Here is a 17,012-nt window from a genome sequence, read left to right on the forward strand (position 1 = left end):
CACTCAATGGTTGTATGGATTTTTTACGCATAGCTTCCTGCAATAATTTACCGCTGCTATCGTCTTCCACGTTAATTTCCATTATCTTACCATAAGGTCAGACTCGGTAAACAATTCTTCTTTAAGTATATTCTTTCGGTTGGCTGAAGCACAAATGAACCAGGTTAGTTGCACCACATTATCCATTATATTGCGAATTGTGTGCACAACCTTGCAACTTTGGGTCACAACTAAATTAAGGTTATGGGAACGACAATGGACATAGTAAGCTCTGGGACTAGTTCTCCGAATGCGAGTTTGGACACCGTTTACGTGTCCACTCATGACACTAGCACCGTCGTAGCCCTGTCCTCTTAACTTTTCAATCTCTAATCCCCACTTATCTAAGTATGTCAAGATGTTCCCAGCAATATTTTCAGCGTCTGTTTTTGTCAGTTCTACGAATCCCATAAACTCCTCTCTGACCTCTGACCCGTCTACATACCGAATGCACAATGAAATCTGCTCCTTAACGCTGACATCGGTAGTCTCATCAGCACATATCGAATAAAATTCGGCTTGCTTACAGTCATTAACTATCCTCTCGCGTATCTCGGTCTCGCAGTAATAAATCAGTTCATTCTGTACCTTCGGCGATAGGTAATGTGGACCTTGTGACTGCAAATGGTTACGTAAAATTTCATCAAATTTAGCTACCCAATCCACAAAATACTGAAAATTACCGTCTTCCTTTTTCAGTTCCTTATCCCAGTTTCCCCGGAGTGCAATATTCCGTTGTCTCAAACTAACAATAACATCTATAATTGTCCCGTCAGATACTGCTTGCAATTTATATTATAAATTGCAAGCAGTATCTGACGATTACGAACTATCTTGTTCTCGTACGCTTTGCTTAGACTACTACAAATATCAGGTTTACTTTCATTCGAAACCATAATCAGATTATCTGCCTTTTCTTTCGCAGCAGAGTGTAATTTGCTATTCTCGTGTATTCTGAGTGAACCTCTCTTGTCACCGGATGCGTTTTTCCAGTCACGAAAACCAATCATTCCAAACATTACGTCATCGTGACCGTCACCAAACACTAAGCAGTATGCACAATACGCGGCATCTTCTTCAACTGAGTAGCGCAGCCATGGATAAGTTTTTTCCCAGTCCTTGGAATATTTTCGTCCCTTTGTCGTTGGAAATGGTTTTCCGGTTTGAATGGTTTTACAACAGTAATTCAAATTATTTTTGGGGCCCTTTATAGCTTGTTGTTCGGTGTGAGCCAAAATGCCAAGTTTAAGGCCTTACATTTATCTATAATGCTTTTACTTTTATAAATTGTAACTTGGATGGAGAGTGGTCTCATTGACACTCATACCACATCTTTCTATATCTATATAATAGCAAAGGACATAACATAAAAAGCTAAAGACTAAGCAACATGAACCCCATCTAAAACTTGGGGTAATCTCAGGTGCTCCGGAAGGGTAAGTAGACCCTGTTCCATATGTGACACCCGTCATAAATAGTATAATTCGTAAAAAGGGAACGCCGTTATGGGATTGTAGTTACAACATGGGAACATGTCTTGAAATACATGTATATGATTTTATCCAGAGTAAGTTTATTTGTGAGATAATATGGATACAGGAGAATTTAACTAGAGTTTTTCGCCATTTGTAAACATGTAGGTTTGTGACTTCAAATAATTTCGTTATTTCGGTATATAGTCAGCGGTAAAATATTTTAGATCATCAAGAATCGATAAATAAGGGGTGTGGGAGTATGGGTCTGATCCCGAATAGGATTGTCCTGAATATATAGACACGTCACAAAAATCTGTAGTCCCGAATTAAAAAAGTCCAATTTATAATAATATCCCGTTTTAAAGGCCCTGCCGTTCTTGAACAGTGCCAATTGGAAAACGGAATGTTATTTTAATTTCTAAGGTAAAAGAAAAATGAACAATTAAAAACTAACACACGCAGGTTTCATAAATATCTATATTTATTTTTGGTTCATCTGTATAGGACGAATAAAGTTTGTGAAATGGAGATATAAATAGGCAGACAGAACTACTCCCTCTATAGACAGTAACTTATTAGTCTATTTATAGTTTTGGGGTTCCAATGAATCTATAATTCAATACTTAAACTCTGAATGATCAACCCCTGTTGTGATCACGAACAACATCACTGGTGACAAATTTTCAATTTATATAATATTCCTTCCTCACCTTCATTATCGCTTTTCCTTTTTCTGCAAGAACCTGTTTTCAACCAGAGATCCATGATTATTACCGTTACTAAGTAAAAAATGTAATCGAGAAACATCACCCGTTGAGATGCTGAGTTATATCCGGGAAGAATGATTTAAAAGGGATGGCGAAGTTAACTGTTATAGAAATTAAGGTGGAGAAAAAACAAAAAACATTAATGTATGCTCATATTCAGTGATCGGGAAGGACGTGCGCCCTGCGCCTATAGCGCATATTCAACAGAAATGGCGCATAGAGTGACAAATGTAAGCGCCCACGTGGCGCACGATATTTTTCACATCGTTTCGAAACGTTTAGATATCGTTAAATAGTTTTCCGATCGTGTTCCGTGCCGCCATGTGTGTGTACACTACTGTATAATATTCCGCCAATCATAGGAGCACCTATATATTTTTAGGACGTCTCGGGTGTTTTCCTATGGTAATAGAACCATGCGGTTTAACATCTCGGGTGTTTTCCTATGGTAATAATAGAACCATGCGGTTTAACTTATAACCCAAAAACGCAATTAACCATCATTCATGATATAATTTTTTATAAACAACTTTACATTTGTGAAATTTGGCTATTACAGACGAGATTTAACTCTTATAATAATCTTTTAATTTAGTTTAGCTTGCTAATGTTTCGATTGAAAACCCCTGAAGCCTTTTTATGAATATAGTTTTTGTCTCCATAAAAGGCACTGTCCTTGTCATTTTTTTGGTCTTTGGCTCGTTTTGACATTTTGTAAACATGACTTCGGCGAATTATTGTTTTGTTCTTTCAATTAATGGTACTCTCTACTGTTATTCTTGTCATCTTGATGAAGTAATAATAATAATACAAGAAGTGCAGAGGACGTTCCTGAAATGTCCTCTAATACGGAACGTCTGGAATGAGTATGGTATCGACGAAGACCCAAATTTAATGTTAAAAAAAACATGAACATGAACAAGCCAAGGCAACAGTAACAGTTCAAACATTGAAAATAAAGGTTTATCTTTAATATTGTCCGTTTTGGAAGAAGTTATTGTATATTCATTCAAATTACAGAATCACAGGAACAGTATTATTTAAAATCATAAAGGTAAACTTGTACCAACACCTCTTTTCCAAAACATGAGAAAATAATGATACTTTTTATTTTTTTACAGAAAATGCAGAAGTCAATTCGAATGGCCCACTCATTTGACAACATGGCCCATTATTTTTTAAAATGGCCCATTGAATTTATTTTTGAGGGGCCCTGGGCCCATAGTGAAAAAAACCTTCCAGATCACTGCATATTTATTTACCATAAAGTAAACTACAAAAAAAAAAAAAAAAAAAAAAAAAAATATTTGTGTCGAAATTTTAGTGAGGCAATTGTATAAAGCAAAATTATATCCGGGTGAAATTTGATCCGGAGGAAAAAATGTCACAGTAGTTAGTGAAATACATGTAAAAGTGAGTTGTTTTCAGATCTCAGTACACATATAAATTTAAAAGTAAGGTAGAAATATAGTTGCATTACTACTGTTAACAGTATTAAAAGAATTTGATTTAAATATGATGATATTTTTAACTATTTAAATAGAGATTTAGTTGTTGATTATATGGAAATCAGATAAACATAGCATAACAATATATTGATACAAAAGCATGTTTAACAGCTGGATAGTTTTAACCTGTGAAATGTTATCTGTCTTATCGAATCAATTTGTAAGTCATCTTTTTATATAAATGAATATATAAAAAATTAGATTCAAGGAAAAATTTCACTATCAAATAAATTCAGAAATATATTATATTAATATCTTTAAAATATAAATTGCTCATAATTACCTCCCTTTCATAAATTATGCAAATTTGGTCTACCTTTGTGAACATTTTATAATTATAGTCAGGTATATATTGATTGTGAGCAACTTACATAGTAGTTAATGGGACTCTATTTCACACGGTGGTTCTGATTTCACACGGTTCTGTGAAATATAGTATGGCAAATATATACCGGTACATACTATCCGCATAACACAGATAGATTTTCACTCCTCTGGAAAAAATCAACCCGTGAAATACCATGGCTGGAAAAAAATTACCGGGACAAATTATCCTCAGGATAAAATATCACAGAGGAAGAAATAAACCGTTACAATTGCCTCACTTGCCTCAATGGTAGTTACGGCCTTGATTTAGATTTTTTGACATTCACCAAATTTTGTAAGCACACAGGAGCGATGTTGTTTATAATTTGAAAAGTTTCTAGAGCCATTGTTCTTATCCGTCTGATCTGCAAGGAAGGCACCTTAGCTTTAAGTAAGAGGTCCTCATAGGAGCTGATAAAATCCTTATAAACAAAACAGAGTGCTCTTTCCTGCACCTTTTCTAGTTTTTTGGAATTTTTCTCAGTGCAAAAATGCCATGCCAAAGGGCAAAAATTAAAATTACTAAGAATAAAAGTATGAAATATAGTAAGTTTACTAAGTCTATCCAAAAATGAGCCTAAACGTTTTAAAACATTTAATTGCTGTGATGCCTTCCTACAGATTGAGCTGATATGAACATCAAAATTTAGCTGGTAGTCTATTTCAATGCCTAATAATTTTACTGTTTTTTCACATGTGAGGTTCGAATTTTGAATATGTATAGATGGGTTCTTTTCAAAGGTCTTTTTGCCAACAGCCAAAACAGTCATGAAATCTGTCATGTCATGAATTCGAACATATGCATACTTTTTCACAGGAAATCGTTACCAAGGTTTGATACCTCAAAAGGAAAGTTGGGATTTTAAGTCCTAGGAATTAGTGGCCCAAAAAAAAGGATCATTCTACTATAAGTAACTTGTGGAACAGTGTATGGATCTCTCTGAAATTCAGTAACAGTACCACCAAGGTTCTATACACATTCACCCTAGTAGTAGTACGTGTTCGCCCTGATACCTTTTTGCCCAGGGTCCATTTGCCCTAAAAAAATATTTTTTTATATAATTATTGTCTAGTCGCATAATTGTAAGCATTTGAACAAAATATTAAGTTTGTTGAAAAATTGACAAAATATTTATATTGGCTATTGCTGCAATCTAATATATATGTTCCTGCTGCAATCAAGTTATCATTTTCCCTTTGATTTTCAGAGTTGTATACTGGAATACAATGACAGTCAATGTATTTATATTTATTATTGATATTTGTTAACAAAGTAATTGTAATCAGTCAATTAGGAATGTAACTGAGACTAGTCTCAGAGTATAATAATTAATGAACTTGTAATTCTGTTTCATGATTTACAGTTCGTACACCATTGTTTTTATTAATAATTTCAAACTGAATATTTTATCTGAACTGTTTGTTTTTATTGATTAATCCCTCAAAAGACGAGTATCACAATAATCAGTGACCCAAATAATTAAATGATCCTAAACAAGCCATAAACTTTTAAATATTTTCAAGTTTCCATAAATTTCAAGAATATATACCAATGAAATATCTAAATAAGTTTATTCAACTTCAATGCCCCGAATATTAATATTTTCGTAGTAGGGCGAACAAACTTAGGGCAAACATGTTATTAAGCAAACAGACTGGTCAGATACTGTTGGGATTCATCATTGGTTTTTGGGTTATGGCTCAAACCGTTTAAGAATAAGGCCATTAAGGGGCAAAAAAGGGAAAGGGGGGGGGGGGGGGGGGGGGCGGGTGTATCATTCAATAGTCTATTTGCCATTCCCGTAATTGACTCCATAATTACAGATCTTTTTATAATTGTCATGAGGGACATAAATTTTAATTTACAATAGAGAGCTAACAGAAAGAGCAATTTACCTGTGCGTAATGTGAGTAATCTAAGGACCTTGAGGTTTTAAAATCTTTTAATTATATTGTTGTAAAGCTTGTTACTTTTGACATCCCAAATTATTTTATACGAAAATTACTTAAACCGCTTTGCAGGGGCAGATCCAGTCATTTTTAAAAGGGGGGATTTCTAACCGCATGTCCTGATTCAAATGCATTGATGGTCCAAAAAAGGGGGTTCCAACCCTCAACCCCACCTGGATCCGCCACTGCTTTGCATTGGCAAAAGCCAATTTTGTTCAGTATAGAACCAGTCTACGATTGACAAGGGGAAGTAATTTGTAATTTGAGGCTATAAAATTTGTTTTGTTTGATTACAATAAACAGAAATTTAAACTACAATAATTACAATGATTTGAATTACCTCCCTTACATTGCTTTTAAATTATGTATTGATTTATTTCACTTGACTGGACGGAGTCAAAAGGGTGCACTCATCATTGACCAGTCCATCTACTGTCAGATAGATGTTTTGGAATAAACTCATTGATGAAGTCATTGAAGTGTCCAGTTATGGTCATTGTTAATTTGTTTGGTGACATCGATAGTGATTAGAAATCAGTGATAATTATAATGCTGTATATTGAAGTGATTTTGAAAAAATCTTGATTTTTTTTTTATAGAGCAAATCATGCAGCAGGAAGACCAGGTTGTTGAAGAAGAGTTAGTTGTGAATGAAGATGATGAAGAGGTATGGCTCCTTGCATTTTAGTAACAACTCTTTGAAATTAGTTTAACCGTATTATTTACTGAATACTCTCTCTGCAAACTGTAGTCCAGTCTCTTCATTTACTTTTATTGGAATAACAATATAATTTATGAAGAGTGTTGGCTGCTACTGTACCTACAAATGATTTACATTTAACATGTTTTGTTATAAGAAATTCCTAATGTCATAATTGTTTGTGTCAAAAAATGAAATAGCAGGTGCACAACTTTGTATTGAGGAGTATTTGTGCAAGTATAGTAGTAGTCTATTGAGCTGATTTCAAGGACAGATTAACATAAAATGAGATGCAAATGACAAGGCAAGCTCACTCAGCTGATAGATGTGATCAGTATTTTTCACCTTCAGACCTAAGTGATGTTACATTTATACATATTTTTGCATATATAAATATTTATATAAGGAGTGCACTCTAGTGGTTGAGCTGAAAATGTAGAGAAAATCTACAGTCTCAGTAACAGTACAGGTTATAACATGCCAGAAGACAGTTTCAATTAAAATTATGTTCTTCAGCTTCCTACTTCTTTCAGAATGATAGGTAGTACGTGCCAGTTGAGGGGAGTGTTCATGTTGTTAATCATTTACTATTTCAGGAATCACTATTCCAGGACATAGATCTTCTGCAGAATCATGGAATTGTAAGTTTTAACTTATATAAGTCATTTAATTCCTGTTAATTCAGGAGGTTACCAGTTGGAAAATGTATAGAAAAGTTTAAAGTTGCATTTGTACAAGAACAATAATGTGTACTAGTATCACAATATCAGAAATTTCATGTGATTTTACATTCATCCTATAGTCAAAACATATTTAGATGGTCTCCAAACTAGTTTTGCTACTGTGAATTTCAAGAAGAGGTAATTTTTCTTATCTGGGTTAATTACTTCTTGGCTTCATAAAAGACTGTAATAATAATATAAATTTATTTGGCCGAAAACATAAATCTTTACATACATGAATTACAATAATATAAAGAACAATTACCAATACATATACAAATATTAATACTTATTCAGTTAAACTAGAATAATATAAATTAAGGCGGGCCACAAAAATTAAATATCCGCCACATAAGTTACTGATGCATAAAATGCAAAAATAAAATAAAATAAATAAACTAGAAATTTGACAAAAAAAAAAAAAAAAAAAAAACAGAGCCAGGGATTTTAACCAACGGAATCTTTAATCTTCTTTCCCCATGTTGAATAGTCTTAGTCCATTCAAAAACAACTATAGCAATATCGTTAACAACAAAGACTTTACCTCTGGTCAATTGCTTATTCTTGTCAAATTGAGAACAAGAATCTGGAACTAAGTTAGATTTCCTGGACATCAAGAAAAAGGCAAACAAAAAAAGACACCAATATACACAATCAGAACCATTTTCTAAATTAAAATGTTCCACCATCTCTAATAAAATATCTGGTGAAATGGGTAAAGCTCTACGTGGCATATGTGACTTGGTTCGTGACAATCCTTTAAGCAGTAATTTATAAACAAAACTGTCTAAGTGTGGAAAAGAGCAATCCAACATTAAATGCATAACTTTTACACCATTAATATAATTCTTAATAGATTCTACAGATTTAAAAGACCGACTGAGAAATTGTGCATAACAACAAATAGTATCCAAATTTGCAGGAATAAAACTCATATTAAAGTACGTGCAAAATAGTAAAAAGGCTCTCCATTGCACTAATAAGTTTTTCTTCGATCCTAGCGCATATGCTGCTCTAGTAGAAACTTTAACATCCTCTTTTAACTGTAATAATTCTAAATCTGAAAAGCATTCAAAAATTTCTTTTATTGGCTGTCCAATGCTTGTTCAAATATAAACTTTATCAACGTAATTACCACTTATGCGAAAATTTAAACAAATGCTCTTCCGCACTAAACTCTTCTAATGAACCTGATACCGCATTATAGAACAATGCAGCAAATTTATCCGAAGTATGCCATCTCGATAAATAATCAGGTAACCTATTGTCAGTTCCTGCTAAATGAACAGCCCTAATCTCAAATTCGTATATAGCAGCAATGTAGCAAAGTTCTCTCAGACAACACTGTAAAAAGGTATCTCTGGACTTACCAGTGTTAATTACAGTAACAGAAGTAATGTTATCGCACAAAATACGAATTCTCTTTCCCCTGAAGCACTGCGCCCACAACTTTAAACATACTATAATAGATAATAACTCGAGACAGTTTATATGTAGATTAGACTCCATAATAAATTCTGGAAAAACTTGATGAAAGAATTTTCCACCAAACCAACCACCGCAACCCGACAAGCAAGCGTCAGAAGAAAAAACTTCGTCCGGTATCGACCATTCCTCTATCATCATCATTGATATGCCGTTGTAATGAGGTAGAAAATTGACCCACCACAATATATCATTTTGAACATAACTAGGCACTACAATATAACCAGTTTGATCGTAAGCTGATCTAAGCCAATTGAGCAACCTGCTCATAAATATACGTCCAGGTCTAACACAGCTCGCCATAAAATTTAATTTCCCTACCAACGATTGAATATCGCGTAATTTGGCAGATCGCGTAATTTGGCAGATCTCTAAAAAAAAAAAAAAAAAAAAAAAAAAAAAAAAAAAAAAAAAAAAAAAAAAAAAAAAAAAAAAAAAAAAGGAGAGGGCGGGTGGGTAAATTTCGATCTGATTACTCTAACGTATTCTAATGTAATGACTAGGAAAAAGAATTCACTTTAAAACTAAAGGTGGAGTGAACACAATTCAAAATCAGTTATGCGAGAATATCAAATGATCGGCCAAAGGGGGGTAACTAGAACATATTTCGCATCGTAATTACTAGTTTTTTTTTAGAAAAAACAAACCCAAACTACATCTCGGTCTTTCTCATGTGTACAAGTATTTTGTAATCACAAAAGACGATTGAGGTAGAAAGATTTTACTGCTAATATCACAGTTCAATGTTTGAAACGGATGTAAACAGTAAAGGTGCCTCATAAAATATGTTATGAAGTTTCGTTCGTCAGGCTCAAATTAAAATATTGTTTGTTTGCCCTTTTATACAGGCCGACCCTATCAATTCCTTCCGCCTGAAAATCTTTTAATTGTATTTACCAGCAAGATTTTATTTGATTTTATTTTTTTGTTCCTATCAAAAAATCTTATATTTGTATTTCCCGCTCAAAACTTTTTTACCGGAATCCTCAGGTTTAACTTTAAGTATAAGGTCCAGTCCGTTTGGTATCACCTGAGCGTTTGACATGAACTCTTGCATTTGAAGTTTCAAAGCATTTGTTTGAAATCAATGTTCAATGCTTTCTGAAATCATGATATGAAGTACGTTACTCTACCTTTAAACTTAAAGTAGGGTTCATTTACAAAAAAGTTCGTTTGATACAAAATTATTAACGTGTGTACAAACTAATTTGTAAACGGATGTTGTATTCTATGTAGGGATGGCCTTTTGTGATCCGCATATCAGAATGAGTATGTTAACGATGCCGCTATATCATTTATATCTGATATAAACCAAAAGTGACAAAACCCTGTAAAGTGGAGAATATCTGGCAGTAAAATCGCCAAGTTTTCCAAACAGATAATTTATAAATGTGATGCAAAATACGTGACAATTGAGTTATAAGTCTTGTAGCATTTTTATTGGAAACAAAGGTGCACACGAAATTTGTAACACTCTAGGGACTTTTTCGTCTAGTAATATATGTCTGCCCGGACATTATCTTACCAGTACAAAGTTATCTCTTATATATTTTTTTTTTCAAAACTATTAGTCCCAGTGGAAAACTTATTTGCAAAAACAAAACGGACAAAAATGACATTATGCAGATTTCGTATAGATCTATAAAATAAAATATTTTACCTACCTACCTACCCATGACAAATAATATACCGAGCTAAGTTTTTTTTTTTGGGAAAAAAAATAAAAATATTTTACCTACCTACCTACCCTGTTTCAAAACATAGGGTCGGAAAAGGGCAAACAAACAATATTTTAATTTAGGCCTCATGGAATTTATATGGATTTTTTTTATTATTATTCTCTGCTTTAGTCATTTAGTAAAACAGATTAAGGAATGGAACCAATATATTCCAAACCTTTTTTCAATGTGAATTATTAGAAAGGAAATTGGGGTTTGTGTCAAAGATATGTAGCAGGAACAACTCTGCTGGAGATTCGGGGATGAGGGCAACAGCTAATTCTATGTGAACGGAAATGACTGATGCCAAATGTGATGCACTAATGACTATAATATATTTAAGTAAATGCAAACCAAAAACTGAAAACAATATATAATTTAATCAACAAAGTACAACTTTTATCATGATATGCCAAAGGTAAGTAGAAATGGAGCATTCAATAAGTTCAAGTTAAAGGTACTTAGGAGCAAGGCTTCAAAAACGGTCATATATTCCGGTCATTTGTATAATGTCCGGTAAAAGACCGGCTGGGCAAAGCATGAAACGGTCATATACTTTTTAGTTTCAAAGGATTTTTCGGTCATTTTAACATATAAATTCACGATCTTTTTGACCCAACATTTTGCCTTTAACAGCCATACATTTCCGGTCATAAAAGTGACATGATGATTAATTACTATCAAAACAACCCCTACTTTAGTACTTTCTAATTTTAATCAAGGCTAATTAGTTGTTGGACAGCTGAAAACTACCTGTTCAGTTGACAGGTAAACTATTTTCAGTACCGGACATTGTATAAATTAATCGGTCCATTCCCAATTATTTTCGTACATTTCAGCAGCTTGTATCTAATTGATTTAAAATATATAATAAATACATTTATAAACATGATTTGATAAATCATTTAAAAAGGTTTTAAATGAAAAATCTTCAGAACTACGTTGTATGAACAAGAACACGTGTGCGCATGTGCAAAGGTGGGAAATTCAATTATGCATCCTACATTTCTTCAAAAATGCTAAAACTATCATTAATGCCTGTATCTTATGTTCATTTCAAGTGTTTTGTTGAAGAAATTACATGGAAAGAGCTTCTTCTCTCAGTAGTTCTATGTTAACGTACATGGATTTTACGTATCCGTTTATGGTCCATGTTTTACCATTGTCAAGTCAACATCCGGTTTTGAAAAATTTGACTTTAAAAACGAAAATAAAGTTCTAGACAACTTCATTTTGCACAAATAAAGAGTCTAATGCAGATATGAGCACGTTGATGTGCACACTTTGAATGATGCAATGTCAATTTTAACATTTTATGTCAGAACAGACTTCAACATCAAATTCATATCAAAGTAAAGTTTAATATCGATTTTAATTTAATGTCAATGGGATGGCCATCTGATTACCATAATTGCCTTTTGTGACTTTGTCTTAGGGATTAAAATTCGGATCAGATATGAAATGTCCAGCTGGCTCAGAAAATTTTTGGAAGCCCTGCTTAGGAGGCATGTAGTAAATGCACTAACCTAAACGATGGTTGGGAAGCTTGGCTTTCTTTGGTTGGACTGAAAGTCAGTCCTCAGAGGATTCAACATAACAATCTAAACCCATTTATATAAATCATAAGTTTCCTCGCAGAAGGTAACCAAAGATTTTGCAACGATGCAAATATTAAACTTTACAATATAAATAAATATCTTTAATCAATGAATTCAAATAGCAAAAGCTATGCAATTTAACAAATATATACTTAATAAGCTTCATGTAAATTATTTAACACTGAAATATGAAATTTATAGTTTAAACAAGGGAAATAACAATGACATGATAATCCTAACTGCCACAGATACATCAACCCGCTCAGATTGCAAACCACAGCCCACAACCAACAATGAGTCTTCAAAGCAGCAAGGAAATCCCATTCAAACTTTGTGTCATTTATAATTTGCATCATTTAATTATTTTTTTAATTTATAGAATGTAGCTGACATAAAGAAACTGAAGCAAGTGGGAATATGTACCATAAAGGCATGTATTGTATAAACTTTAAGTACTACTTCGTTATTTATTATCAAATCTCAAACAAAGCAAGTGTATTATATTATACCTTTTTTCTGTTCATACTTTTTTGAAATTTTAACCATAAAATATGAAAAATTGTATTATTACAGGGAATCCAAATGACCACAAAGAAAAGACTTTGTGCTGTAAAAGGAATTTCTGAAGCAAAAATGGAAAAAATCAAAGAAGCTGCAAATAAGCTCTGTGTATGTATTAATCTACTGTAATCATCCTAATATAACTAGTTCTACCCGTTTTTAGAATAAAATATATATAAGAAGGGAACATATTTACACCGGAAAAAGATTAAAGTCTGGCATTAATTTTCAAAGGAGTGAGTTATGGTCCAGTTGAAAAAGTCAAAAATTAGTATTTCTAAGTCCAGCAGTTTAATGATGAATGAGATTTTTTTTTTAAATTTCAGTAGCAGATGCCTCATTTCATTCTTGTATTTCCAGGATCCAGGTTTTTTGACAGCTTTAGAGTATTCAGATAAAAGAAAAGCTGTCTTCAGAATAACGACCGGAAGCATAGAATTAGAGTAATTAGTTTTTTTAGTTATACTAACATTGTTTATTTCTATATCGTTATGTGTACAGCAAAGAAAAATCTTTTATATTTATATACATTATACAAAACTTAGATTAGAAGTTGATTAAAGAATTGTTTGCACATGTTGCATGTAAATATCAGGTGGGTCCCTACAAATCAAGAGAATATCTAGGGTCAAAATTATTTATAATTTTTTTACAAATTTTCACTTCTGACAATTTATGTAATAGAGGAAATAATTATTTCATAACAAATCACTGCATAGATGTTTAGGCCAAATAAAAAAGTAAGAGTTTACCTTTTTCCCTACCTATGGGGTAGTACCCTATATTTTAAGAAATAGCCTACCTTAAAGTTTTTTGGGTAATTTTCCAATAATCATTGTTTATAATGTCAGAATTTTTCTCCCATAGCAGAGTTTGTGATAAAGCAAGATTATTTGTCAGTCCTACAAAATATTAGCCAGTCCTAAAAAAATCTGTCATTATACGACCGCAAATTTTGAAAAAATTTTCGTCGTATATTGCTATCATGTTGGCGTCGTCGTCGTCGTCGTCGTCGTCGTCGTCGTCGTCCGAATACTTTTAGTTTTCGCACTCTAACTTTAGTAAAAGTGAATAGAAATCTATGAAATTTTAACACAAGGTTTATGACCATAAAAGGAAGGCTGGTATTGATTTTGGGAGTTTTGGTCCCAACATTTTAGGAATTAGGGGCCAAAAAGGGCCCAAATAAGCATTTTCTTGGTTTTCGCACTATAACTTTAGTTTAAGTTAATAGAAATCTATGAAATTTTGACACAAGGTTTATGACCACAAAAGAAAGGTTGGGATTGATTTTGGGAGTTTTGGTTTCAACAGTTTAGGAATTAGGGGCCAAAAAAGGGCCCAAATAAGCATTATTCTTGGTTTTCGCACAATAACTTTAGTTAAAGTAAATAGAAATCAATGAAATTTAAACACAATGTTTATGACCACAAAAGGAAGGTTGGTATTGATTTTGGGAGTTTCGGTCCCAACAGTTTAGGAATTAGGGGCCAAAAAGGGACCCAAATAAGCATTTTTCTTGGTTTTCGCACCATAGCGTTAGTATAAGTAAATAGAAATCTATGAAATTTAAACACAAGGTTTATGACTATAAAAGGAAGGTTGGTATTGATTTTGGGAGTTTTGGTCCCTACAGTTAAGGAAAAAGGGGCCCAAAGGGTCCAAAATTAAACTTTGTTTGATTTCATCAAAATTGAATAATTGGGGTTCTTTAATATGCCGAATCTAACTGTGTATGTAGATTCTTAATTTTCGGTCCCGTTTTCAAATTGGTCTAAATTAAGGTCCAAAGGGTCCAAAATTAAACTTAGTTTGATTTTAACAAAAATTGAAACCTTTGGGTTCTTTGATATGCTGAATCTAAAAATGTACTTAGATTTTTGATTATTGGCCCAGTTTTCAAGTTGGCCCAAATCGAGGTCCAAAATTAAACATTGTTTGATTTCATCAAAAATTGAATAATTGGGGTTCTTTGATATGCCAAATCTAACTGTGTATGTAGATTCTTAATTTTTGGTCCAGTTTTAAAATTGGTCTAAATTAAAGTGCAAAGGGTCCAAAATTAAACTAAGTTTGATTTTAACAAAAATTAAATTCTTGGGCCTCTTTGATATGCTGAATCTAAACATGTACTTAGATTTTTGATTATGGGCCCAGTTTTCAAGTTGGTCCAAATCAGGATCTAAAATTATTGTATTTAGTATTGTGCAATAGCAAGTCTTTTCAATTGCACAGTATTGTGCAATGGCAAGAAATATCTAATTTCACAATATTGTGAAATAGCAAATTTTTTTTTAATTAAGAGTTATCTTTCTTTGTCCAGTATAGTAAGCAAGAAATATCTGCAGGATTTTTTTTAATTGGAGTTATCTTTCTTTGTCCAGAATCAACTTAAATCTTTGTTATATACAATATACAATGTATATTCACTTTTTACTACCAACTGATAAATTTAAATAATCTTTACCATTCAGTGATAACAAGCAGTTTTTTTTACATCTTAATATTTTATGATTTATTTAAATGAGTAGTAATTGTTGCAAACTCCATTAGAATATTTTAATTGAAATTAGTTTTGGAATAAGGGAAAGGGGGATGTGATTAAAAAATTGGGTTCAATTTTTCTCATTTGAAATTTCATAAATAAAAAGAAAATTTCTTCAAACATTTTTTTGAGAGGATTAATATTCAAAAGCATAGTGAATTGCTCTAAGAGAAAACAAAAATTTTAAGTTCATTTGAATACATTCATTCTGTGTCAGAAACCTATGCTGTGTCAACTATTTAATCACAATCCAAATTTAGAGCGGAATCCAGCTTGAATGTTGTGTCCATACTTGCCCCAACCGTTCAGGGTTCAACCTCTGCGGTCGTATAAAGCTACGCCCTGCGGAGCATCTGGTTTTTATCCTGAAATAAAAATAATAACATATTTTATGGAAAATAACTTAATTTTTATTTGTTTTATTTTTCTCAGCCACCGGCAAATAAGCAATGAATAACCAATTTCTTTTCTCCTGATTGATCTTATTTAAAGTCATCTTCACTTTTCATTTCATCATCTGAATCACTTTCTCTGTATTTGTTATCCCTATGGAAGGGTTCAATCACTGATTTGTTGCTTGGGATAGCTAAATGAACAAATTTAGCAGGCCAGGTGTTGATCTGAGCTTTGGTTTTCGTAGGTTTCCCTTTGTTTATAATAGGAAACCAGTACCGGAAATTACCAGCAGATACATCTTATGACCGAAGTAAATACGTATTGGAATTAGTTGCGGTACAACTAATTACCGATAGAAAAGGAACTGCAACAGACATTTTTACATTGGTTATCAGGACCGTCACCAGCTTTCAAAATACTGGTCCGAGTCTGATTTTGACCGACAGGACCGGTAAGACCGACCATTTTTGCGAACTCTGCCATAGACTCAATGTAAAAAAATGTAAATTAAAAAAAATTCTTACCTACCTACTTTCCCTTTTTTTTTTTTTCAAAGATGTAATATAGGAAACACACATGATTATTTTATTTGACCTTGTACAAGAGCAAACAAAATATTATTGTTCTATAAAAAAAAATTGCAATGGATGTAATAAAAAAATTGGTAGATGTTATTGCAATTACAATAGAAAATTAAATCTTTGTCTAACTTTGCAACATTGATTATACTGTAACCATCTATTAAAATATTGCAAGTGATTTATTTTTGAGAGTAGAAAAATGTTGTGAATAATTAAAACTTGGATTTTTCCTGACTTAACTACATCAAGTAAATTTGAGAAATTGGATAGACCAGGCTAAACACAAATTGAGTATCTGCAAAAAATAAGTTCAGGTTTACAATATATTGGTCGTGTGTCAAATGACATTACCAAATCTCTTGTACAGCAATACATATATGGGCAGGAATTCACTAATGCTACTTTAGTGTGACATTGTAAGAAAAAAATAAAAATCATTATAAGCTTCTAAATTTTTTACAAATTATTGCTACAAATGGTGTCCTTCTATTTGTAACCAAAAAATCATTTTCAAACTTGCGTCAGTTGGGATTACCAATGCAAATAATGAATTTGGAGCATGTAACATGGACACTTTTTCCAAATTGAGATTAATGATTCC

The 17,012-nt window shown here is 32.6% G+C and overlaps 1 protein-coding gene across 1 annotated transcript in view; it reads left to right on the top strand.

The window, feature by feature from the left end:
• Positions 1–17,012, top strand: part of LOC134724827 (meiotic recombination protein DMC1/LIM15 homolog) — a 48,093-nt gene that overhangs the window by 1,906 nt on the left and 29,175 nt on the right. Inside the window, exons 2-6 of the mRNA XM_063588110.1 lie at positions 6,705–6,772; positions 7,402–7,446; positions 12,708–12,758; positions 12,902–12,997; positions 13,250–13,332. Of these exons, the coding sequence (XP_063444180.1) occupies positions 6,713–6,772; positions 7,402–7,446; positions 12,708–12,758; positions 12,902–12,997; positions 13,250–13,332 (335 nt within the window). The 5' untranslated portion in view covers positions 6,705–6,712. The remainder of the gene's footprint in view (positions 1–6,704; positions 6,773–7,401; positions 7,447–12,707; positions 12,759–12,901; positions 12,998–13,249; positions 13,333–17,012) is intronic.

Source organism: Mytilus trossulus, chromosome 7 (assembly GCF_036588685.1).
Source record: "Mytilus trossulus isolate FHL-02 chromosome 7, PNRI_Mtr1.1.1.hap1, whole genome shotgun sequence".
Classification (NCBI taxonomy): Eukaryota; Metazoa; Mollusca; class Bivalvia; order Mytilida; family Mytilidae; genus Mytilus; species Mytilus trossulus.